The sequence below is a fragment of the Passer montanus genome, unplaced genomic scaffold (assembly GCF_014805655.1).
Source record: "Passer montanus isolate IOZ18808 unplaced genomic scaffold, ASM1480565v1 scaffold29, whole genome shotgun sequence".
In the NCBI taxonomy this organism is placed as follows: domain Eukaryota; kingdom Metazoa; phylum Chordata; class Aves; order Passeriformes; family Passeridae; genus Passer; species Passer montanus.
The window spans coordinates 4,096,875-4,121,119 of NW_024367596.1; the positions used below are offsets into that span (position 1 = coordinate 4,096,875).

Below are 24,245 nucleotides of genomic sequence, written 5' to 3' on the forward strand. Positions count from 1 at the left end.
GCCATGACAGGAAACACATGACTTTAAAAGTGTGCAGGCTTCTTCTACTCTGAAGAACAACCTGGAATTTTGTTGGCTTTGGCTTTTGGTAACCTTTTCAGTCATGATCATTATCAGAGGTTGCACAGATGGAAGCTGGGCCCAGCTGAAGCTAATGGCATCACTGGCTCTCACCACTTTCTTTTATATCCAAAAGTGTCAAAAAAAATGGGGCTTTCTTATCAGTTGGCAGCACTCATGTCACACCACCAGAACTCCAGCTGGTGGGACAATAAATCCTTGTCCCACCAGCCCCAGGCCCCTATGGCAGTAACCCATCCCATTCCCTCAATTCCCACTACACTCACCCACGGGGACCAGAAACAGCGAGAGGGAAGAGCCAAGAAAGGCAGGGAGGAAAGCAGGAGAGCCCCGTCAGGGGGCAGAGATGTTAATGCTTGATTTAAAAGCGATGCAAAGGAGGAAGAGGAGCCCCCCACCACCTACTTCAGGCACCGAGTCCATGTCCTGCGCATGCGTGGAGCCTCGCCCCAGGGCCTCGGTCGGCGTGCCCGCCGGCGAGTGGCTTTGCTGCACCAGGTCAGGCAGATTGATGTGACCTGCAAAGCCATTGCTGGCTGCGTGGCCAGAACGCTTTTTTTCACCAGAGGTCTGCAGAGACACAAGGCATGAGGAAGAAAGAGAAGGGAGGGGGGAGGGAAGAGAAAAAGAAGAGGGAAAAAAAACCCCAAACAAAACGAAGTTGTCGGCAGTCCCCCGGCTCCCAGAGCAAGCGCAGGAGAAGGACCCTCTCTGTTCCACCCCATGCAGCCTGGCAAGCAGCAAACCAAACCCCCCACTCCAGAGAATTAAAGACAGGATTAATGACAAAGTCAATGCAGAGTAATTAGCCACGAAACAGCGAGAGAAGCCTGGTCACTGTTGGCTAGAGACGAGGAAGGTAGGGCAGATTCTGTGCAAACCCCATGGCCAGCTCTCCTCCCACATGGCCCTGGTGACAGCAGAATCTGAGCCCTCAATCAGCGTTAGCCTGGACAGCTCTGCACAGCTATGGCAGAGAGCAGCCTGACTGCAAGTGCCAGCACAGCCCTGTCCCATGTTTCTGTGACCCAATCCAGCAGTGAACAGCAGCAGCAGAGAAGGGGCAGAACAACCAGCAGCTCGCCCTGCACACAAGGGTCCTTGGGTTTCCACAGGGTTCCCCTTCCTTTTCATCCCTCCCTGTGCAAGGCAGGTACTGGGAAGTTTCTCCCTTTCTAGTTTATTTTGCCATTTTGATGAACCTCACCTACCTGGAGCACATCAATGCGATTGTTACAGAGATTTACCCATTTGCTGGGATTTGTGGAAACTTTAACTGGGCTCACCAAGCCCCTGACTAGTCCTGATGACATTTTTCTTTCGATTGCTCATTACCATCACCTTCAACCACACCTTGCCACCCCACCAAAGAGTGAAAAGCTCTTTGCCCAAAGCCCACTGACCTCAGTGAGGCCATCCTCTGATGGCCATGGTGGTAGGGGGGAAAAAACAGTAAGCACCCAGCACAAGGCTGCAGTTTGGATTTCTTATCATTCTCCTCCCAGTGGGGTTTTCCAGCTGTTTGTCTTGCCCATGCCTTTTAAACCCTTCTGCATCCCAGTTCCCATCCAGCCCTGCTGGCACAGCAAGGGTTTTACTGTTGTGATGCTGAACACAAGCTCATTTCAGGAACAGCTGCCTTGGTTGAACAGGGCCTTGTTCTCCCACTCACCCACACTTCCCTCCCTGATTTAGGGATGTGCAGAGCTGTGGGGATCCCTGCTCTGAGCAGCTCCATCCCAGTGAGGGATGGGGTGGACTGTATTACTACCCCCTCCAAAACTGATGGAGAAAGGCAGCAAACATACTGTGACTTCTTTTGCTAACTCACTCCTCTCTTTCAAACTTGCATTTGTCTTTTTCATTTCTATGTAAATACATTAGATAAATGGAATTAAGAACTAAAATGCAGCTCAAGTCTAGTTTACATGTGATCTAAACATCCCTCCTTTACAACTGCAGACTCCAAGCTCCCCTCCCTCCTTCTCCTCTCCCATCCACCTCCCTGATGTGATTCCCCTGTTCCCTAACCATGAGGGCCTCCTGCTCTCCCACCAGGAATCCAGTTACCCATCTGCACTTCCACCAGCATCACCAGAACGTTCCAGCAGCTGGGAAGTTGAGAAACACCGAGGGAGATCTTCCACAGCCACTGAAGGTGCCTCCTCTGCCTCACTGCTGAACCATCCCTCAGCATTGCTCCCACCACAGCCTCACCTCTACAGCCCCTGGGGACGAGGGCTGACATCCATCTGGGATGCCCAGTGCCTCCCACAGCTGGCTCTGAGCAGGACCAGCTTCTGCTAAAAGCCCCCAAATGCTCCACAAACACTGCACGGCTCTAACAGTCCCAAAGGCTGGGAAGAAGAGGCCAAACTTTGGGCCAGTTCCAAGTGAATTCACTAAGCTGTAAACTGGAGATAACTCCTGCTGCCTGCAGCAATGGTGGGGTTACAGCAGAACATTTGCAGGAGCCTCCTCCCGCCCTGGCACTGCCATTCACTGCTGTTTGTAGTTCTGAGAAACATTTGCACTTGTCACACTTGCTCCGAGTGTAAATTGCATTGAGGAGAGCACTAACGAGCACAATTTACTCCTCATTTTGTGTTCCGGACACACAGCACTGTTAGTTTTTGTGCTTACATGGGCAAAACCTCCTGAAGATGCTCCATGGAAGTGTTTGTGTTACAACTTACCTCCCTCACCATTAAAGTCCCTTCCCTTGAAATATTGCTAAACGTATCTGCGTGGGAAGTCTCTAGCCCGTGGGTTGTCACCATTCCCAGGTTGTAGGGCTCGTTGCTTCCAGGAATTCCTGTTGGTCTGGGGACAGAGGGGAAAAGCATTAATGATGAATAATCCCTTTGTTAAACTAGTGAAAAATCCTCTAGTACAGTATTATTTCAATAAGAGTAAGGCTCTGTATCTCACAGGAAGAAAAGTTAGAAAAATATATCACTTAGATTTATGGGGAAATGATAGATGCTGCCAGAAATACAGGGCCAGGGTCAGGTTGATAAACTACAGATACCAAAGGGAGAGACCATTCTCTTTCTTATCCCAAGGTGTCCTGAGAGGAGCACTGATGACCAGGTAACAAGGAGTGGCAGTCCTGCTCTGCTTTATATAATTTTTTTTCTACCTCAAAAAGCCACAGGAAACCAAAATTTACTCCCTTTAATTCCCATGTCAAGCCTTGAAAACGAAACACCAGAGCATCTGATGGCAAATAATAAGGGAGGGGATGGGGTCTGGAGAAGATTTGGGCAGAAGCTTTCTGGTGTTTTCCAGGGGGAAATGTAGCCCTAACCTGTGGTTTCACCTTGAAATTTCCATATTCCTACTAGAAGAAGGGGGCTGGAATTGATTAAATTTTGGGACTGCCTGAGATTGGATGTCACAGGTGCTGAGCAGCCTCCATGACTTCCCTTGGCAGCCTGGCTGCTTAAATGTAACTGGAACAAATCCACAAGCAAACAACCAACACCCCTGGATGATCAAACCCATTACTTTGCATTTAAAAGCCTCACAGACCAATTGCTTCCAGCAGTGTGAGGCAATACAACTTTAACTTCTGTGCACATCAACAAGCCCGGAGGCTTGTGAGGGAGCCTGGTCGGTGAAAAACCAAAACAACCTGGATTAATAATGGGGTTACTGGTCCAAGGTGGGATCTGAGCCCTGGGGACCCCGAGGTGGGACTGGCTCCTTGCCTGCATCACATCAAACCTACACCTGGACAGGCATCACAAAGGCACTCCAGACAGCAGCCCACCAGACTCCTACAGCACCTTTCATGCGAGGAGCTCACACCTCCCTACCATTAGCTTTTCTCCAAAGGATGAGAAAATAGCACAGTTATTATAGTTTTAAAATAAGAAAACAGGGCCAGAGGAGGTTATGTTGATTTTGAGATTGTACAGCCAGTGCATGAATGGCTGAGGTAGCCCTGAGGTCCCAGACTTTGTCAGTGCACAGTTTCATGTCATCCTGCAAGAATTGCCTGGCCATGGGCAAGAGCTGGCTTGCACAGCTCAAGGAGGAGCTGAAGGGAGTCATCAGAGTCTTCAGATGGAGAAATGCTATCTCCAGAGGAAGATGGTATAAACAATCCCTCCTATCCACTGGGCACAGAGCAATGGATAGGTTTATCCTGCAGCAGAGGACATCTGGATAGAGCTGGAATGAAGAGCAGCCACGTGTTCAGGGAGGACATCCAGGGAAGTTTAAACATGGGTTCCACATAGATCACTCAGAAGGTGCAGCAGATGAGATGATCTCTCTTGGCCCCACCTTCCAATGACAAGCACTAAACATAGGAAAATAAATGTCTGCTAGAAAAACACCGAAGTACATTGAGGCTGAACTCGAGCCAAGGTCCCTTTTGTGTGTAACTCAGAGGATTTGCTTTTTTTCCCCCAGACATGGGGCAGTGCAGCTCTGCCTGCAGACAGCCCTGCATCTCTGCCCTGTGTCTCTGGGACACTCAGAGACAGGACATTATGGGACATGTGGCATTGGGCTGGCAGGGGCTGGGGGCATCCAGCTCACTGCTGTGCCTGTCATCCCACACATGTGGCTGCAAGGCATCCAGTGGGATATTTATCCACTGGGAAGTGCTGTGTCAAACCCAAGGTGTCTGAGGAAGGATGTCAGCACAAATTAACCACTCCTGATTAAACTCCTCTTCCATGAGCAGCTTGAGGCCCCTTCTGGCACGCCTGACTGCCCATCCCACTGCACATTCAGAGCCAGCCCTCTGCCTCCTGACTTGCTCCAACCAACTCAAGAGCTCTGATTTTAATTCTTCTGCTGGAAGGAAGCTTCAACCCAGGAGCTTGGCATTCTGAATAACAAGGACCCAAGGAGACATGGTGTCCCTGCCACTTAGAGGGCTTCTGTGCTGCTCCATGCCCCATGAATCAGAGAATCAAAGAATTGTTTAGCTTGGAAAAGATCTCTAAATTCCTTGAGTCCAACCATTCACCCAGCACCATCATGTTCACTGCTAAACCATGTTCCTGAAGCCAGGTATGCCTGTTATCACCTATAACTCATTCAGCTGGAAAAATGGAAATTAACTGATTAAAACACAAATAATCCCCTGAAACTTTCCTACAGCTCCTCTGTGAATTCAGAGGGGCAGGATTCAGATCCTGCTGCCAGGCAGAGACCCCCAGAAATGCCCCTGCAAAGCACTGGGTGGGAAGCCTGAGCAGAAATACCCCAGGAACTCTCTCTGAATGGCAACAGCTCCCTGTGAGTGTTGAAGCTGTGCTGCCCTGATCTGGAGAGATTCAAAAGCACAATTGTCCCATGGGACATAACAATCTGCTGATCTCTGCATTTCACCACTTTAACCCACCAACACTGTGCCAAGGGCAGAAATCCAAGACAAAGATTCAGGATTATTCCAATCCTGGCTCCACCAGTTGGCACTGGGCAGGACACCAAGTACTGACACTTCAGCATGGCTTAATTTGGGGCAAGACCAGGCTCAAGAGCAGGCAGAATTTTAGCACATCCATCCCATGGCCAGGACCCACAGTGTGGATGAGGTCAGCTGTGCCCACTCTGGCCAAAAACCTGCCTGCCTCGTCAGCAGGTACAGCTCCATCAGCTATGAGGCAACATTCACTGACTATGCAGCAGAAATGGCCCCATTTTTCCCATTAATTGTCTCTAGTTTGGAACAGGATAAACACTCATGTGAGTACATCATCCCTTGCAACCATGACGCCGTTCCCAGTGCCAGCCACCAAACATGGACACGCTTTGGCCGTGTCCTTTATGTCCTTTACCACAACTGCTGCTCCTCCAGGCCAGGACACACCAGGACTTCTCCTCCAGGCCACGACACGTGGGGGTTTCACCTCCAGAAAAACACACCCCGGGGTTTCATGGATTGCCCCCCCAGAAGAAAGCGTTCCTCACATGAGCCGTGGGATGTCACTGACAGGCACGGTCCCATCGTGTGTCTCGTTCTCCCCATCCTCCTCCTCCTCCTCGCTGCTCTCCGACTCCTCGCTGGAGGAGGAATAGTCTGTCACCTTCTTCAGGGGCCGGTTGGTTTCCTCGATGCGCAGCTCCCTCAGCTCTTTGGCTAAAGCCGTCAGATCCTAAAGGGGATGGGGGCAAGGAAACAAGGAAGCAATGGCTGTTACGTTCAGAGCGAGGAGAATGTCACACACATCTCTCCAAAAGCCAATGCTAACAGCACGAGCAACAAGAAATAGCTTTACAGAGTCGTTACAAACATGAGACAAACGTAAGACAATGTTTGTAGCATGTCGCATTTATTAAACAAAACAAAACTGATTTACGCTCACTGAAAAGTCAATAGCCAACCTCTTCTTTTTCTCTTTGGAACGTGTATGTGCATATATATACACACACTTATATGTATATACACGACAAAATTATATTTGTTGGAAAAGGTGAAGTTCAGTCACCATCATAGTAAACTGGAAAACAACGTCACTTCAAAGATTGGCTCGGAGAATTTCTCCTGCAGGGTTTTCTCTTCTTTCAAACTTCTCAAAGAGACCCCGTAATGGTATTTATTCTGTAATAAATGCATTTGGGAAGGAAGCAATGACAGCATCTCCCATGGAGTGGTGCAATCCCCACGTCAAGAGCTGCTTCCATGGTGAGTCTCCGCTGTCGGGCGGCTGCCGAGAGGCGGTGAGGAGCACGAGGAGAAGCGCCCAGCTCAGCCAGACTTTGGAGTCACAGCTCTGAGTCAGCCACACGATCAAAAAATAATAATAAAAAAAAATCCCTCAGCGGGACCCATTAAGCACTTTATGTGAAATGTGGCAGCCTACAAGCTAAGGGAGAAAGAAAACTAAAAAAAAAAAAAAACCAACCAAAAAGCCTTGAAACAAGAAAAAAGATAGGAGCAGTCCCAAAGCCTAGTCATAATTTTTCAGTTTACCATGACTTTGATGAGGTCTCAGACCCGACAGTCATATAAAATAGACACTGCTATTTCAAAACAAGGAACATGGCAGGCACCGTGTAGAAAAGAGACTTTTTGTTATCTTACATGCTTTTATAGCAATGCAGGGGGAAGCAGTAGGGCAGAAAAGCATGAGAGCTCGAATTAGAATGGGTTAGAGAACTCTGTTGCACAAGACATGCACATGACGAACAAAGCATTGCAATTGTCAGTCTTACCATTTCTCCCTATATTAGTGACCGAGGTAGGCATCAGTGCATTCGGTCAGAGATAAAGGATTAGGGAGAAAGAAACTCATTGAAAAAGACTAAATTCCACAATTGTCTTACGGCCATACTCTCATTTACTGCATTTCCAGTTTACCGTTCCAGCAGGGCGACTACGGCAATATTAATTATTGTGGCAAAGAGAGCTCTTAAAATCTATCCTGTCGACATGTGAAGAAAAGGATGGAGAAGCTCTATGGCTGAGATGCAAACCCAGTTTGTTTTTTAATGGTGAGGCAGGAATGTTTTGTAAGCAATCTGTGCTTTGGTTGCTGATGACCCACACCTCCCGGCGGGCTCCCACCAGTGACAGCCTCACATTCTGCTCCCAGGTCTGCCCTGCCCAGGCTCTGACACAGACACTCCCCTGGATATTGGAGAGTTTTGCATCAGCCCCAGAAGTATAAGCATCCCAAAAAAGGACTTTTTTTTTTTTTAAATTGGTCAATCCCTGTTTCACAGCAGCTACCTGTGATGGGTTTTATATGGGTTGTTCAGCCTGGAGAAAGAGAAGGCCCCACAGATGCTCTCAGAGCATCTTCCAGCACCTAAAGAAGCTCCAGTAGAGTTGGAGAGGGACTTTGGACAAGGGTATGGAGTGACAGGATAAGGGGGAAATTGCTTCAAACTGACAGAGAGTAGGTTTAGATTCGATATTGGGAAGAAATTCTTTATTCAGACTGTGGTGAGGCCCTGGCACAGGTTGCCCAGAGAAGCTGTGGCTGCCCTATCCCTGGAAATGCTCAAGGTCAGGATGGATGGGGCTTGGAGCGACTGGGATAGTGGAAAGTGTCCCTGCTTATGGACAGGGTCGGGGGGAAAACAAGATGAACTTTAAGGTCCCTTCCAACCCAAACCATTCCCTGATTCTGTAGTTCTGTGTCCCTCCAAATGGTCTCTGTACCTTTAAAGAAAGGCTCTTTACCATGATTAAAGAGAGATTGTGGTATTTCAAGAGCTCCTTTTCAATACCAACATGTTTGAGATCGAAATAGAGTCAAATCTGCAGTCATGACAACTAATTATTTTAATTAGTGCCGTAGCAGCTTCTGTGATACGACTGCTTCTGTTCCTAAATAAAAATCAGTGACAATTTGAGCAGCTTAACAATGCTTTCCATTTAGAGTATCAAACATGCTCTTTATTGAGCACTTGCCTTTGAATTGAATTAGAGCCTCTCACTTTAAAAGGGATTTTAGGACTGTAAGAGCCTCTCAAAACTGCAGCTGGACTTCTGCAGTGCAGGACTGGCACTGAACTCCTCCCTGTCACAGCATTGGACTATGAAAATTTTTTTTTTTTTGCACCTTCTACTTCTAAGGCACCCTACCAGCCTTTTTTGGCCATCACTAGAAGATAGTAAAGTATTTTAAAAATCAGTTTAATTACTTTTTAATAACTAATTTGAAAGTTATAAGAGCAGTAATACTCCCAGACAATATCATCAGATAACTCATATTTCCTAGTTAAAGCTTTGCCTCAGGATGGTTAATTCTTTGATGCTATCATTTTGTTTAAGTAATGAGCTCTTTGTAGGATTAAACGGCTTCACCAAGTTGCTCCTGGACCAAAAACAATCTGACAACTAGAAATTGCTCTGTAACTCCACACATGTTCCAAGTGTTATTACTGAGGGTGACATAATACTTAAGTTAGCGGTGTCAGTGCTCTTTAATTACTTTTAATTACAAAGCCTTCTTTAGATTTAATATTTGCTGGAATCAAGTCAGATTGGGTTCTGAAATCACACTGCTCCTTGAGCTTGAATTCAGCACACACGCTGCCTCTATTTAGACACTGATTTATGTGCTTTTTTCTTAACAAAGCACCTCATTAAACAAAATGTATTGCTCATATTTTATCCAAGAGAACAAGTTAACTAACCAGCACATCTTCCTTCTTTCATATCTTCTATTTTTAGAGGAAAGAGGCTGCAGAAGAGGCTGCTGAAACCTGTGCTTTCTGCTACAGCCCTGCAGTTACAGCAATGAGTGTGTGAGGCAAGTTAAATGTGAAATCAGGAATGCTGGCTCTTTTCCCATCAATATTTAAACATTCACCACTGCCAGATGCACATTTAGAATATTATCCTAAGTGAAAAAGGTGTACTTCAGGACTCTCATTTTTTAAGAGGATGAATGAGGACCAGCACTGCCATCAGCATCTGAGATGACTCTGCTGACTGGCTTTGCAGTGGATGCTGGTCCCTGAGAATGAACAACCCACCGCTCTGAATTTTTCAAGCACCTTTTTTTGAATTAGGCTTAGAACAGATTTCAAAAAGCACTTGATGGCCCCACTGAAATCAGCGGGTGGCCAGGGGCTGTGGCTGAGAGCAGAATGTGGTGAGGGGTCCAAGCTGCCCGACCTCCTCCACCGGCACGAGAAACCTCCGCTCTCGCTCCTTCTCCTTCCACCACGCCGAACAGCGGCAGCACCTCCTGCTCCCCCACGTGAACGCTGGGAGCCTCTGCCCTGGCCTCCATGCAAGTGGTGTGGCCAGCAGGGTTTGGGCAGCCCAGGGCTGAGCAGAGCAGTGCTGTCCCCTCCCCGCGGGCGGGCTCCCGACGCTGGAACGCCGCCGGTTCGCTCTCCCATCCGACCCGAGATCGCATCTCCGCCTTTATCAACGCCAGCACCAAGAAAACCCAGCTCGGAATTAAGCACTAACTAGTCAACCTTGCACAGGCATGACCCACTGAGAAAAGATATCACTAACCTCATCTATAGCTTTCTTATAGCTCTGTGGGTAAAGGAAGAATAATCAGCATCAGAGGAAACAGATCGGGACAGGAAAAAGCCAGAGGAAGGGCAAGCAGGTTAGAAATAAAATTAGAATTGTTAGCTCAACGCTGTGGAGTGTAGAGAAAAAAAAACATCATCAACAAAACATTAATACACATTAAAATAGAGAAGCAGTGGAAATTCATATAGTTTTTAGGCCGACTCTGCAGTTTTAAGATACAAGTATCAACAGCATTAAACCAGGAGGAAACACTTCGGATGAGATTTTGCTCAGAATAATAGAAGGGGAGTGTACAGAGACCACTACCAGGTGGGGTTTTAAGCTGGGAAGGCTGTCGGGGGCTGGTTGGTTCCCCAGCCTTCACGAGCAGAGCATCCCTGGGTGGGTGCTGTGGGGACATGCAGCACGGAACACAACCATGTGCCATCGGCCACCGCCGCGCCCAAGCTAGCCAAGCCCTTAAGCGTCTGCTTCACCTGGAAACACAGGCTTAAGTGCTTTCCCCTAGGCTTGGGCTCCTGGTAAAAACTCATGCACTCTCTTAAGCATTCAAATTTCCCAGGGGCTCTTGCTGTACTGCTGCTTTCCAGTCTCTCTGCTGGAGCAGCAGCAGTGCTAGCCTCGTTTTTGGGCTCCCCGCGGTTGTGCCACCGCACCGAAGGGAAACGTGGCCAAGCCAGCTGGCAGCATTGCCATGGGAAGGAATTGAGGACTCACAGCGGGTCGGCTCGGTCGTGTCACGTCCCTGTTGTCCTCCTGCTTGACCTTGGCGGGCTCATGGGAGAGCACAGGGGACCCTTCGGGCTTGGCATTCCCTGTGAAAGGCAGGTGGAGAGAGGGGGAATTAAAACGCTGCCAAAAGCCACCACTGCAGCCTGTCACCTGGGACAGGTGGGAATGGGGGCTTCATCATCACTCTGCTCCTGCTGTCTTGAAAAACACTCCTGCTCCTTTCTGCTTCTCCACCAACAGAGCTAGGGAAGCCATAATCCTGCCCAGCCTCCACCAACAGCCCTCTCACAGAGTTACTGCTCCTTTTCTACTAAAGAAACAAATTTACTTTGCAGAAGAGCAGGGCATGTGATAAATGAAAAGCTCTGCAGCATCTGACATTGCTAGGACAATATTTGTCACAGGATTCCTCATTAGTAAAAACAAAACCAAACCTGAAATGACAATGGGTTACAAACTCCTTTTATTGACTACCTAGAGGATGGATGCTTTCAACAACAGACACCATCATCTTATGGCCAAGTCATAAAACATTCAACACATGGAGGCAGCATTTGTCTTAATGCTCTTCAGCCCTGGGGAATGGAAGTGTGGGGCTGTGCCAGAATGCAGATGTGTGGGTGTATGAGCTGTGGCAACTCCACTACTCCACTGCCATTAAACAGGAGAATGGGATGTCTTTAAGAGGGGCTCTAGGGTGAGAGGGAACAATTTGGCTACACACATAAATCCCATGTCAGCACGGCTGCCTGGTGAAAGCATTTGAGAGAAAGCTTCTTACAGTTACATCACTCCTCTGATCCCATCTCGGGCACAAAGATGAAGCCCCCCCAAAAAATACATATACATCAATTAAAAGTGAAACACACACCCAGAAAAAAACACATCAGGAGAGGTGCATCCGGGTGGATGAAGACAGGAAGCACACTGGTTGTTTTTTTAGTTTACCCTAAAGCACAACTCCCATCTCCTTTTGCCAAGGCTACTTGGCAGTGAGATGCTGTGGCCATCTGATATCAGCCTCCAGGGAAACGGGGCTGTTGGCAGCTCTGTTTGCAAGGAGGCCAGCAGGTCACTAAAGCACATCAGAAATGATGGATCCTTTGATTTTTAAATTTTTTTTTTTAAACAAGCATGAGATCACAGACCTCTTGCCCCTCCTGGTGTGCCTGCTGCTGAGGGATGTTCCCAAGCTCACCTCTGACTCTGTTGCGCTCGCTGGAGCCAGCCTGGGAGCCAGGCTGGGATCCACCCTGGGAGCTGGGCTGGGAGCTGGGAGTGCTGGAGCTGGAGGAGCTGCCACTGCTGGTCCTCTGCAAGGGGCTCTCCACGATGGTCTCTGTCCTCCTCAGGTCTGGGTTGCTGCAGGAGGACAGAACAGAGAGGCACCATCAGGCAGGGTCACACCCGCCCCCAGGGCTGCAGACCCTTCCCACACTGACAGGGGTGGCTGCAAAGGCCAGGAGAGTTCTCCTCTGGACAGGGAGGTGACAGGGCTGAGGTCACCAATTTTGGGTGCTCTGTGACCACAGCAACAACAACAAAAAAATTGCCTAGAGAAGATTTCTGCTCTTATTTTGTAAAATTTGGCAACCATTAAAAGATTTCCTTGCTCTTGATCCCCTGTCTGTACATTTGCAAATCCGGGGTTACCTAATTAGCCACCAAAATTCTTCATAAAAGCAGGAATTTGTGATGTGCTGTTAGACAAAGACTTCAGCAAAGCAAGGATCTCAAATTTGCAACAAGGCTGCAGATCTCTTGAACCACTCAGTTCACAGACCCCAATTTTCATGGCTTCACTTCAAACTTGCATCAGATATCCACTTTTCCTCCTTGATTTCTCTCACCCTTGTGAACACAGATAAATCTAGAATAAAAAGTGCCCTTGATACACAAGGAGTGACTAATATCTCTCTGGGTATCAAATGCCTTTAGGAAATTAATTCTTACTTGGCATTGAAATGACATCAGAAGAGATGTTCATGCAGAGTTAGGCAATTTGGTTTTATACAATGTTTCTGGAAGTGATCTTACTCAAATGCCTCTTTAAAATGTGTAGTAAATATTCCCTCATTTCTCACAACAGGGTGACAAATAAAAGAAGGGGTATTTTTTAATATTTGCACTTTTGTATGTGGAGAATCAAGAACCAATACGAAAAATGGGGGGAAAGGAAAAATGTTACATTACTGTGAGAGAAATAAAGTATGAAATAATTTCAATGAAAACTTAAGTTTAATGGACATGTGGCAGCATTCTAATAACTTCCAATTTTCATCAAAGTGAAGGCCTCCAGCTCATGCTGCATGGCTGACATCCTGAGCTGAATTAACTAATGAAGTATATTTGAAAACTTTGGCAACTGATGTCTTTACCTGCACTGACCAGGACTGGGACAGTGAAGGTGCAGGAAACACTGGGCAACCTTGAATTTGAATCCCAGATTTCCATTATCCTTTTTACTTTCAATACCATCACTTATAAAGATTATGCAGCCCACTATCCCTCTGCATTTTAAACTGTCCTTCAAGCAACAGCTAATTAAAAGAACAACATTTTCAAGAATTCAAAATGTTTCAGCCTTTGGCAAAGAAGAGCAGCAAACCATGATATGCTTTTTCTCTAATTAAAAAAAAGAAAAGAACAACAAAAAATAGTCTTCCTCCTACTGCTGTCCCTGCCAGTGACTTGGGGCTGCTGCCTGAGTTTGCTGCAGCACAGAGGGGGCACTGAGCTGGAAAGGGAGGCGTATGCTCACCCTGGTGACAGCACACACCAGGAACATCCCCACATTCACTTTCTGACCTCACCCTCTGAGGACAAGGCAGGAAGCAGCAGCCAAGGAGCTCCCTCCTCACGCAAGGCTAATTGGAACTCGCATTTCTCCGGGGATCTGCCCGTCTGAGGTCCTTCTGTGAGGCAGACAAGCTCTCGCATGACTAAGCTGTGTTTTTTCCATCCAGCTCTGAGCAGAGCCTGTCAGCTCGTTTTGAACAGCCCAGGGACAGCTGTGACACGGCAGAGATGGGACCACAGCGGTGGCACAGCACCTTCCCGGGGCTCACTGCTGTGCCAGAGCTGCATCTGGCTGAACTAAAGGCCCAGTCCTAGGAAGCTGAAAGGAATTTAATCCTTGATCTACATCTAGAGAAGATCTCGAAAGCTGTATGAGTGTCTGTCCTGCAGCACATTCCTCAGTCATTACCTGTGAAAAACCACTCTGATGCACAAGAAACTATGGAGTGTACCACTGAGACCTTCCCACTGGCTTTTAGGGATCCACTGATATGCAAGAGGTGAGAACTAGGACCTAATCCCACTAAGGGGAGCACCCAAACTCCTGTTTGCTTCCACAGCAGCAGATGCAGCATCCACCTCCAAACCCTGCAACGCCCAGGAATGCATTCAGCCAAGGGAGCAAAGCCTCCAGGGATTCCAGTGCTCCAAGCCTTGTCAGTACAAATCACTGTTGGATGCACAAATTCACCCCAGACACAAGAGAAGCCTTGCAGATGTCGTGGTGCTCACTCAGCTGAAGCAGGGCTGGACCCAGCCCCTGTCTGTGGTCACAGCCGGGCGATGTGGGCAGTGCAGCAGTGGCACCAGGGTCACTCCTGCCCAGCCCTGCATGTCCTCACCTTGCCCGAATGGGCTGGGAGCCCAGCCGGGGCCCCAGGGCGCTGCCATTGCCTGGGGAGTTCTTCCTTGCCAGGGCAGGGGATATGGAAGTGGTTCGTTGAGGCACCTGGAAAAGAATGGAGACATCTGCAGTCACCCAGTCTGGGCCACTCACTCACCTGAGCCATCTGGAGATCACCTTCCAGCTCTGCCTTAAGGCTGATTTACAACTGATTTCCCGCTGAGAGAAAGGCAGTATTTAGAGCAATTATAAAAGACAAGGCTCTCAGCTTTTAGAAGGAATCAGTGGAGTGTGAGGCAGCAGCAAGCTGCAATGGTGCTCTCAGGGATGCTCCAGAGAGCCCCCAGAGCAGCCTGGCTACCACCAAACAGGGCACTCACATCTAGAAGAAATGTATGCACGTATAAACACACACACACACACATATATATATATATATGTAATTTAAATCTAAAAAAAACCCCATAAAAGTAATTTTTAAGATAAAATTCAGACTTGAAGTGCATTTCAACAGCCACAACGGAGGTTTTCTCTCTAGCTCAGATATGACACATGCCAGCAGACAGAAGGTGTTGACTGGTGGACAAACAAGAGGGTTGACAGCGGAAGATCCAGACTGACCCACCTAACACTGGGATTAAACACTGTGACCTTCACTGAGCTTCAGAAGCCACTGCCAGAACCTTGCTGCTGGCAGAAGGGCTCAGCAAGAGCACCCAAAGCCAACCACAGCCTACAGGGGCAGTGACAGGTAACCCTGGACCTCTGCCCCATCCCGTGGGCATCACTACATGGCCACAGGTGCAGAGGCCTCATCCCCCAGCACCTCAGGTGATGTGGAGAGGCAAGACAATACTCACCGTTCAGTACCTTGCACCAGGTAACAGAAAGGCCAAGGGCTTGTCAGGATTAGCAAGAAAAAGGATTAGGCTTGGCTTTTTTAAAGAATAAACACACAGTTGCATTAGGCAAGATAAGAGAAGACTTAGAGAGCTTGCACTGCAGCATTACCAGCTGCAGCTTGTCCCAGTACAAAGCAGTCTCCCCTCCAGGTAGGGTACTCTGCAGTCAGGACTTGGGGAGTTTTCCACCTTCCTCTGAAGCATCCAGCCACAAGCACTGGCAGAAACAAGACCCTGGACCATGGAGACAGCTGGTCCTGCCTCTTGGGGCAGTCCTTTAGGTCCTGCCTCCCAACACCTCAAACCCACCTCGGGCACTCCAGCGTGAAGTCAGGCTCCTCATGGGTGGTGCTGCCAACACAACAGCCTGAAATGTGATCTGGTGGAGATCCCTTCCAGAGTCCACAGATCCCTTCCAGAGTCCACTTTCCCTCAGCCAAGGGAGAAATCACTGCAGAGTGCTGGAGAACAGCTCTTCTCCCAGCAGCCATGGTCTCACCATGCAGGGCATCACTGCGGCTGAGTGTCCTTCTCAAAGGACTCATAGCAACAGCCAACATTAAATTGCAGGGGCTTTTTCTTAATTAGCTTAAAACCAGGCAGCCACCCTCCTGCACTATGGAGGAGCCAAGCACACAGACAGTTCCAGGAGCTGTTGGCTTGCTGTTGCCTTCAGCAGAGCACTGACGTCTCCTCTTGCTTGGTGACAGCAGAAAGAGGAGCATTATTAACACCCATGACACCACCACAGATCCCTTGCACAGAGAGGCTTACCTGGTGACTGCAACTTTGCTCTTAAAAAGGCAAGTCACTCAATTTGTAAATACATAGAAAAATTGCCTCTCAATCAGGGACAAATACTGCCTCCCTGTCACTAATCAATTTATAATCATTTCTCCTCTGTAAAAATCCTCCTGGCCGAGCACTGATTCACTGTAAGGGCAACTTTAATGGCCAAGTTATAATTCTTCCAAAGTGAAGGTGTATAAACAACACAATCGAAATACTGGTCCAGAAGAATCCTAATTAAAGAGGTACTGCCAGACACTGCCAAAATGTCAATGAATGTATAAAGCTGCTGGAGCCCTTACAAGTCTTCCATCAATATTGATTGCAACTGGAGGCACAGTACTGGACTAAAAAGGACCCGTCTTATTGAGTATGACAAATTTTATGTCCCTATAATTCCATTTAAGCAGAAGGTTGTTTTTTATCCAAGGGAAAGAAGAGATTAATTTGTTTTGGCCTCTGTCTGAGCTCGAGAACTTTCTTTGCTGGAGGGCAGTGATGTTTTGCAGCTGTTTTGCAGCCAAGAGCAGCTCCCAGCATGTCCTGCAAACCCTGCCTGAGGAAATGCAGCCCCTGGGTGGGTCAGCCCCCGCTGCAGAGCCTCGGGGTGGGCTCAGTCCTGCCCACTCTGCTTTGCCAGAGGGACTCAGCTCTGGGGTTGCCTCTGACAGCGCTGAAAGTGAGGAGGATTGTGTTACCTTTGGTGGAATGTCTTCCTCCTGCCGTAACCAAGAACTTCGGTCAAACTTTTCAATGCGAGGGGGCAGAGGAGGGTTTTCTGAGGTGGGGTCCGAGTTCTGCCTTGGCATCTCAGTGCGGTGAGAGGTCACCGTCAGAGCCTCCTGAAACCCAGCCAGTCCCTTTGCAGGCTGTTCATGCAGTGACTGAGACCCAGACAAGGAGCTTCCTTGGGATTTCACAGTGACCAGATGTGGAATCTAAGCACCAAGTCAAAACAGAACTATCAGTCAAAATGGAGGGTTAAAAAAAGGGAGGAATTAAAAAAAATTCTAAAAATTTGATTAAAAAAAATTTTTTTTTGATTAGCACTGAAAAGCCCCCTTGGTCTGAGATCAGCACTGCCTTGGTTTCAGGAACTTCTGACTTACATCACTTCAAGGCAAGATCAGTTAAAAATCACACTCCCGCACACGCCGTGCCCGCCCCAGGCTCTGCTGCTGCTGGCCCGAAGTCCAGCTCCTACACTGCACCTCTGTGGTTGTACTAATGAGGGTTGGCATGGATTTTCCATGTTAAAAATGAAAAAAAAATAAGGAAACGATAATAAATAATAATTGATTAAAAAAATCATCAGGAATTCTGAGGCATAGATGGCTTAAAAAGTATCTGGAGGCATGAGCTTCTATAGGTCCTGGTGGCTCCCAAGGATTAGCCCTACAGGTTGCAAGTTTAAGGAATACTGACATCTGTTCTGGGAAATCTGAGAAAATCACAAAGTCACAGTTTGTGAAATCAGAGCTTCTTCCCAGGACTCTGTGAAGCTGCAATTCTTTGATACAACAGGGTTGTAACTTTTATTTGAAATCTCTACATACAGTCTCTGTACATGTCTCACATGAGTATGCACACACACACTGACATGGGGTTCTGGGCTTCAAGCAACTCTTTCATGAGTATTTTATTGCCAAACAAAAGTCCTTGTAGCTGCTGATGGTATAGGACACCAAGAAGGTCACTGAAAATTATTTGGTCAGTCAGAGGGATGACAGTGAAGTGTGGTTTTGCCCATTTTCCCAATGCATACCAAAAAGTATTTTTCAGGGCTTTCCTGCACATTGTTGTTTACAGCTGGCTTTGTATTGGAGGTGCCACACATGGCTGGTGCTTAGTTGGCACATATTCCATAGAAAGTCCCACTGAACCTGGAGCAAAGGCTTTGTATTTCCCTCTGAAATCCCTACTGGAATCTGTGGATCTGTGGGAGCAATTCCAGGGGCTGGACCAGAGCCAGCACTGACACTCCTACAGCTTTTGGTGGCAGAGTACTTGCAGACCTCATGGCTGGGAGAAACTTCTAAAATAATGATGCCCCTCCTCTGTGACAGTCATGGTGATCTATGCCCTCTCCAGATGTGTTTGTGACTGATGTCAACTCAATGGAAAACCAAAACAAAACCTTGAATCAAAGCGGCAAAGAAAGCAAAACCTCTTTCTGATGATCCTCAGCATCAAAGCATCCCGGGTCTTTTGTACCAGGCTCTGTGGTTTTAGTCCTTTACATAAACCAGATCCAAAGAGGATCAGAGCAACAGCTGCACTGGACCAGAGCAGCAGTTCCTCCTGGTCCTCCAGCTTGTTTCTAGCAGTAACCAGTACGTGATGCTTCAAAGGAAGGTACAAACCAGCGTGATGTTGCTAACACATGGAGGTGACAAGAGGAATACACTCATGCATGTAGATGCTGCTCTTACTCATGAACATGCTTAAGGCTGAGAAACCAGGGAGCCAGGCGCTATTTCCCTTCCATCCACTCCTCCTTGTTTCCTTAGCAGCACCCTGGCAGCGGGGGAGCACCATTACCTGCGGGTCCACGGGCCGGAGCAGGGGCGGGGTCCGGGCAGGCTGCACGCCGCTGATGCTGAAGGACTCGGAGCGAGGAGGCAGGTTGGGGTCAGAAATCCTGTTGGCCACCTTGTGGGGCATGGCCGGCGAGCTCTGCCGATTGAGCCGGGAGCGCTCCTCCACCTGTGGGACACGGGGACAGGGTCAACGCCCCCAGGAGCCCGTCTCCCATGGAAACCCAAGGTATGCATAAATACAGAAAGCTCTTTTCCCTTTAGGTGTATTGTATCTATCGTTTGATCAAGGTGGTGATCAGTCACAGGTTGGACTTGAGGATCTTGGAGGTGTTTCCCAAGCAAAGTGGTTCTGTGATCATGGAACCCAAGTTATCCATCAAACTGTGCAATAAATGCGTTTTAAAGGCATGAAAAGGACTGCTTGAATCTATATGCTTAATTAATTTCTGAATATGAAATGGAAAAGGTAAAGAAACAAAAAAGAAAAAATAAAGAAAAGGCAGCACGCCTCAGAGAGATGTTCCTAGAAGATAACTCCTGAGAAGCTCTTGCTTCTTCTCAAATAGATCTTGAAGCAAGGGGACCATTTTCCTTCACTGTTATAAACACCACAATGGGTAGTTTTGTTTGATCTGAATAAAAGAACAAACATGGCAGCCAGAAAACTGTTGGCCTTGATCTGAATTTACTGAGTCTGGCACTTTGTCATGTATGAGAGGGAAAAAAACCTCTTTTACTGAGAGAGAACATCAACCCAAAGCCCACTGCTTTCAGCTACCCTTGATGGGAACACAGTGGTTTCAGCTCACCCAGCCATGCCACCCTGCAGTTAGGCTGTGCATTGATATTCAGGCAGCATATGCTATGCAGAATTTTTGATACCTCGAGATCTGATGTGTATTTTATTTATGTGTCATTAAAGTGTTAAATACCCCTAGCATGTCTCAGTTTCACTGTGGATGATGCCACAGTGAAAGGTAATTTTTACAACAGGTTTGCTTGGAAAGAACCACAGCTCTTCTTTAAGTAAATACTCATGAAACAAAAGAACCATTATATGAATAAAAATGAATCATTTTCAGAGACTGAGCATGAGACAGAGTAAAATCTAGGTAAGAAATTAGTGTTATGGACTGTTTCCTTTTTAAGTTCGTGAGGGGCTAATGCTGTGTCCAGAAGGTCACCACAACTTCCCCAGTGAGCAGAGGCCGTGCAAAGCTCTGCTCAGCAGTGCCCAAGAAAGGGGACACAGGGATGACAAGGGGAGCAGGGTGGGAAGGAGAACTCCCTCTGCAGAGGGAGCAGCAGCCTGAGTGCTGGCTCACAGGCTGCCCCAGTGCATCCCCTCCCCAGCCAAGCCCTGGCAGCGGCCCGGCTGCTCCCGGCACAGCGCCAGGCCTGGCGTGCAGCTGGCCCTGGGGGATGTCCAAGCTGCTGTGAGGACAAGGCAGGAGAGGGATCAAATGGGGATATCTGGCTACTGGGAAGGAGAAAGGTGCTTATTTCCCACTGCCAGTTTCTCCTCACTTGCACCTTGTGGGACCAGCACAGCAGAGAATGCTCTTGGGACTCTCCAGATGTGCTTGGTGGGGCCCTACTGATTCCACTATTAGGCAAAAAAGGGGAAAGGCAGCAAAACCCTTCAGGAGTTCATCATTGCTAGAGTACAGGCCATCTCTAACTGAACTCAAGATTCCCCAAACAGGAAACATCCTTAGCAGTGTCTGTGCAGTCCCAGTAGGAGGGTGCTAATGTTTTAATACATCACCTCAAAGTGAGAGCAGGATAAAAGCCACGGGGACTGAAGGAGGAGCTGATGTGGGCGTTGGCTGCTGCAGAGAACGGAACAGCTCGTGATGCACAGCTGAGCCCTGAGATCTCCCAGGGAAGCTCTGGACAGTGGGAAAGCACCACAGGGACCAGCCACCATGTGGAAAATGTGGACACCTGTCCCCTCCTTTCTGCACAATCATGGTGGTATATTCCTGCCCAAACCCACCCTCAGCTAACCAAGCTTTCCCTGGCTATCTGCAACACCTTGTTCAGCAAATACTGATCCACAACAGAAAGTCAGTAACAACGGGAGCTGCTAATTACAGCATCACAGCTCAGAGTGCTCATGCCACATCCCTGGCTGGATCACCAGAGGGTCCCAACATCATCTCCAAAAAGGCCCAAATAGTCCATAATCATAAGAGATGTGCCTGGAAAAACAGGGCAGATCTGGGACACATCCCAAGTTAGCTTCCAGTGGATAACCCTGGGTAACAAGAAGTAGAAGGGGCAGCAGAAGGGAATGTGCATCCACGCGTTTTGGCAGGACTATCTGCTCAGACTGTTTCGTTCAGCATCAAGAGAAATCCTTGACTGTGCTCTGGGGAAGCTGTGAGAGATGCAGCACAGGCTGGTTCCCCACCCAGAGCTTTGTCATCACCAGTCCCTTAACCAGGGGATGCAGGGACACGACCACAGGGTGAGTGGCCACAGCCTCACTCTGATGCTTTATCCCACTCCTGCAGGGTCTTGGGGTCACCCTGTGAAAACCAGTGAGGTGGGAAAATGTGTGTAAGAAGGAGAGGTGTGAGAAGCAAAGACAGGCACAGTGTGAGGAGGGCTCAGCCGTGGTGATCAAGCTCCTATGAGAGAAGACTTGAGACCAAAAAAGCACAAAAACAAGGGCAGTATGGGATATAATGCAAAATCCTCAGGAAATATCCAAATAAGCTTTGCACAGCCTCCAGAAACTGTAGGCTGGGCACCAGACTTGTCTTTTCATTGTTCCCACAGGAAAACAAAGTCTCAATATTTCTGTTAAATTAGCATGCATGGGTTGGGTATGGAAATTGCTAAACTATAGCAGAAACCATGGTGGGCTCATTAAGTATCAGCACAAATCTATCTGTGGAGCCAGCAAAGGTGGGCCTTCAATATATGCAGCAAAGTACCTGAATGGTGTTAAAAGTAGGACTAAACAGAAGATAAAACAGGATGGAGGCAAGAGGAGTAATCCTGGGAGATTCCCAAGGGTGCTTTGCTGAGGCACTACATCAAACTACTGCTCCCAACAGCAGAAAGATGCCCCAGCTTGGAGCATTTAATTAGAAACCAGACAGAGTGACACAGGTAAGGAATAAATGGTTTGGAGAGCTAATTGGTGGAAGCTGGAGAAGTTCCCCAACAACAGGAAACCTCATCTTCCCTATGATTTTGGCAAAGGGTGAGAGGCCATGTTCTGCTGCTCTTATTAACACTGTGCAGTTCCCAATGTCCTGCTTCCAGAGACAGCATCAAAAAGATGCCAGACCCACGAAACAGAAGAAATGGGCCTTTGTGTTTGAAAGGGAAAGCTAAATCCAGCACATTTTTCCTTCACCCCAGATAAAAAAAAAAAAAATCCTTTTTACATATCTTTGGTAAAGTTTTGAAGACAGTGCCAGAAATACTTAAGCAATATTCTAGAGGGTTTACTTAAAACAATAAGGCAATAAAATACAGAGTTTATTCCCTTTTCCCTTCCCACTACCCACTCTCAGCACCCCATTAGGTGGACAAGAGTGACCCAGTTCTGCACAAAGCTGCAGAGGCACCACCCAGGTGGAAGCCTCTCCCATCAGAGGCAGCTCAGCATATCTGGAACACCTCATCTGCAATCCCACTTAGCAAACCTCTTCTTTCACTGAAAGGGATGGAGGATGATGATGCAGAAAAATTAGAAAAATTAATAGCAAGAGCAGGCACCAGTCTTACTGGAGTCACCAGAAAGAGATTAAGGAGAAAGAGTATCAGCACATGGTCCTGAATCTGCACTGCAGACAATGCATGTCTTAATCTTTTCAGGACTATTCAGACTAGCAATAATTAATATTCAAGATCTCCCAACTATTACAATCCCCTCTTTTTGCCTGAGAGAAAGAATCGGGAAAGAGCAACCCCAAGGGATACAGCCCTGAGCCTGGGGGAAAAGCTGTGCAACCCCTGCCTATGCAGAATTAGGGCTCAGCAAAGAACCTCACAACTATCACCCTCTGCATTCACCCCTGACCCCTGCAGACTCGTGGATATGCCAGGAAGGAGAATGAGGAGATCATCTTCAAGGTCCATTCCAACCCCTTAATTGAATTCTATGATTCTACATCCACAAGCCTACAGACAGGGTAGGGATTCACTCTCCTTCTCACATGCCCTCATGGAAAAACCTCCCCATTTGTACAAACACAGACACACTGCACCGAGCTGAGAGTGCTCCCAGCACAGCTGATGGCATCTCCTGCATCCCCACCCTGTGCAGATCAACCTGCTGTGTGCATTTCAGACCCAGCCCTGCGGATACACACGAGCACCACCATCCTCCCTGCTCTCCCTTACCTCCTTGGCCCACGCTGGCTTCTCGCTGGCATTTATCCCTTCTTTGTAATGGTAGAGGGGTTTCTTCTCTGCTGGCCTCTGGTCCTGGCGCTGCTGCTGCTGCTGCTGCAGGGACACCAGGTAGTCCCTCTCCTGCTGGAGCTGCCTCTGCAGCCTCTCCGCCTGCCGCTGCTCCTCCAGCTGCTTGCGCTTGTACTCCTGCCCAGAGAAAACACAGTGACAAGGTGCCCAGCCAGCCTGAAACCTACAGATTTATCTGTTTGGGTCAACAATGGGGCCTGAGCATCTGAAAGGCTGTTTTCTGGCAGAGCTCGCTGATTTGAAAGACTTTGGGGACTGAGCTGTAAAGCATCCCCAAGGAGAGAGCAGAGCCAGCGAATTCAGAGTTGTGACTCTGCCAGTGATGCTTTGCAGCCATGAACTGCCCTCACATCCCCCATTCCTGCCCCGTTTGGTAGGAATGGGGGATTTGAGTGCTGCCTTGTCACGGAAATTCTGCCAGACCCACTGAGGGCTGATGTTTGCTTAGGAGTTACCATTGACTTTGCCCAGGTTTTTCTGGATAGAAAAAAAAGGATCAATTCAATGAGGTGCCAAACATCACCTAGTCAAGATGGGGCTCAGAGTAACCTGGTCTAGTGGAAGGTGTCCCTGCCCATGGCAGGGGGTTGGAAAGAGATAATCTTTAAGGTCCCTTCCAACCCGAACCATTTCATGATTTTTATGGTCAGAAAAAACCCAACTGAAGCCAACTCCTCTGTAGGACCAATTAATTGATCCTGGAAAGAGCCAGATGCAAAGCCAACTGTGTGATCTTTCTGAATCCCTACAGCTCTATGAGTTTAAAGGATTAAATAATTTTGAGAAGTCTTTTAAAAGGTAATGGCTTCTGTGATGGCTTTTGTTTTTCCTGAATAAAATAGCAGAACAAAACAAAAAAACAACCCTGTAGATTAAAAGAAAATTCAGTATGAGTAACAGACAGCTACCAGCAGTAAAAAGGATAACTCAAACCCAAATTAAATAAAAAAGAGGACATCCAGAATGCAAACAGCACACAAGGGAATAGACTGTTCTTGCGAGGAAACTGAAACAAAAGCTTTCACTCAGAACATGAAGAACAGCATGGCACAGTGGGTTTGATGGATGCAGGCACACAACAGCTCAAACACACCCCAACATGCTGCAAACAGCCCCCAAAACTTCACAGCAGCAACCAA

The 24,245-nt window shown here is 47.9% G+C and overlaps 1 protein-coding gene across 9 annotated transcripts in view; it reads right to left on the bottom strand.

Moving 5' to 3' along the window:
- TNIK (TRAF2 and NCK interacting kinase) overlaps positions 1 to 24,245 on the bottom strand; it is a 149,265-nt gene that overhangs the window by 11,622 nt on the left and 113,398 nt on the right. For 2 of the 9 annotated variants that reach the window (XM_039713382.1, XM_039713378.1), the window contains 11 exons: positions 23,026 to 23,223; positions 18,662 to 18,826; positions 16,819 to 17,058; positions 14,428 to 14,534; positions 11,985 to 12,148; positions 10,772 to 10,869; positions 10,028 to 10,051; positions 7,261 to 7,269; positions 6,016 to 6,200; positions 2,778 to 2,904; positions 487 to 651 (listed from right to left, as the gene is read on the bottom strand). In XM_039713382.1, coding sequence (XP_039569316.1) covers positions 487 to 651; positions 2,778 to 2,904; positions 6,016 to 6,200; positions 7,261 to 7,269; positions 10,028 to 10,051; positions 10,772 to 10,869; positions 11,985 to 12,148; positions 14,428 to 14,534; positions 16,819 to 17,058; positions 18,662 to 18,826; positions 23,026 to 23,223 — 1,482 coding nt within the window. Of the gene's footprint in view, positions 1 to 486; positions 652 to 2,777; positions 2,905 to 6,015; positions 6,201 to 7,260; positions 7,270 to 8,442; positions 8,446 to 10,027; positions 10,052 to 10,771; positions 10,870 to 11,984; positions 12,149 to 14,427; positions 14,535 to 16,818; positions 17,059 to 18,661; positions 18,827 to 23,025; positions 23,224 to 24,245 lie in introns of all 9 variants that reach the window. The other 7 variants (XM_039713383.1, XM_039713380.1, XM_039713384.1 and 4 more) reach the window with 5 other exon arrangements.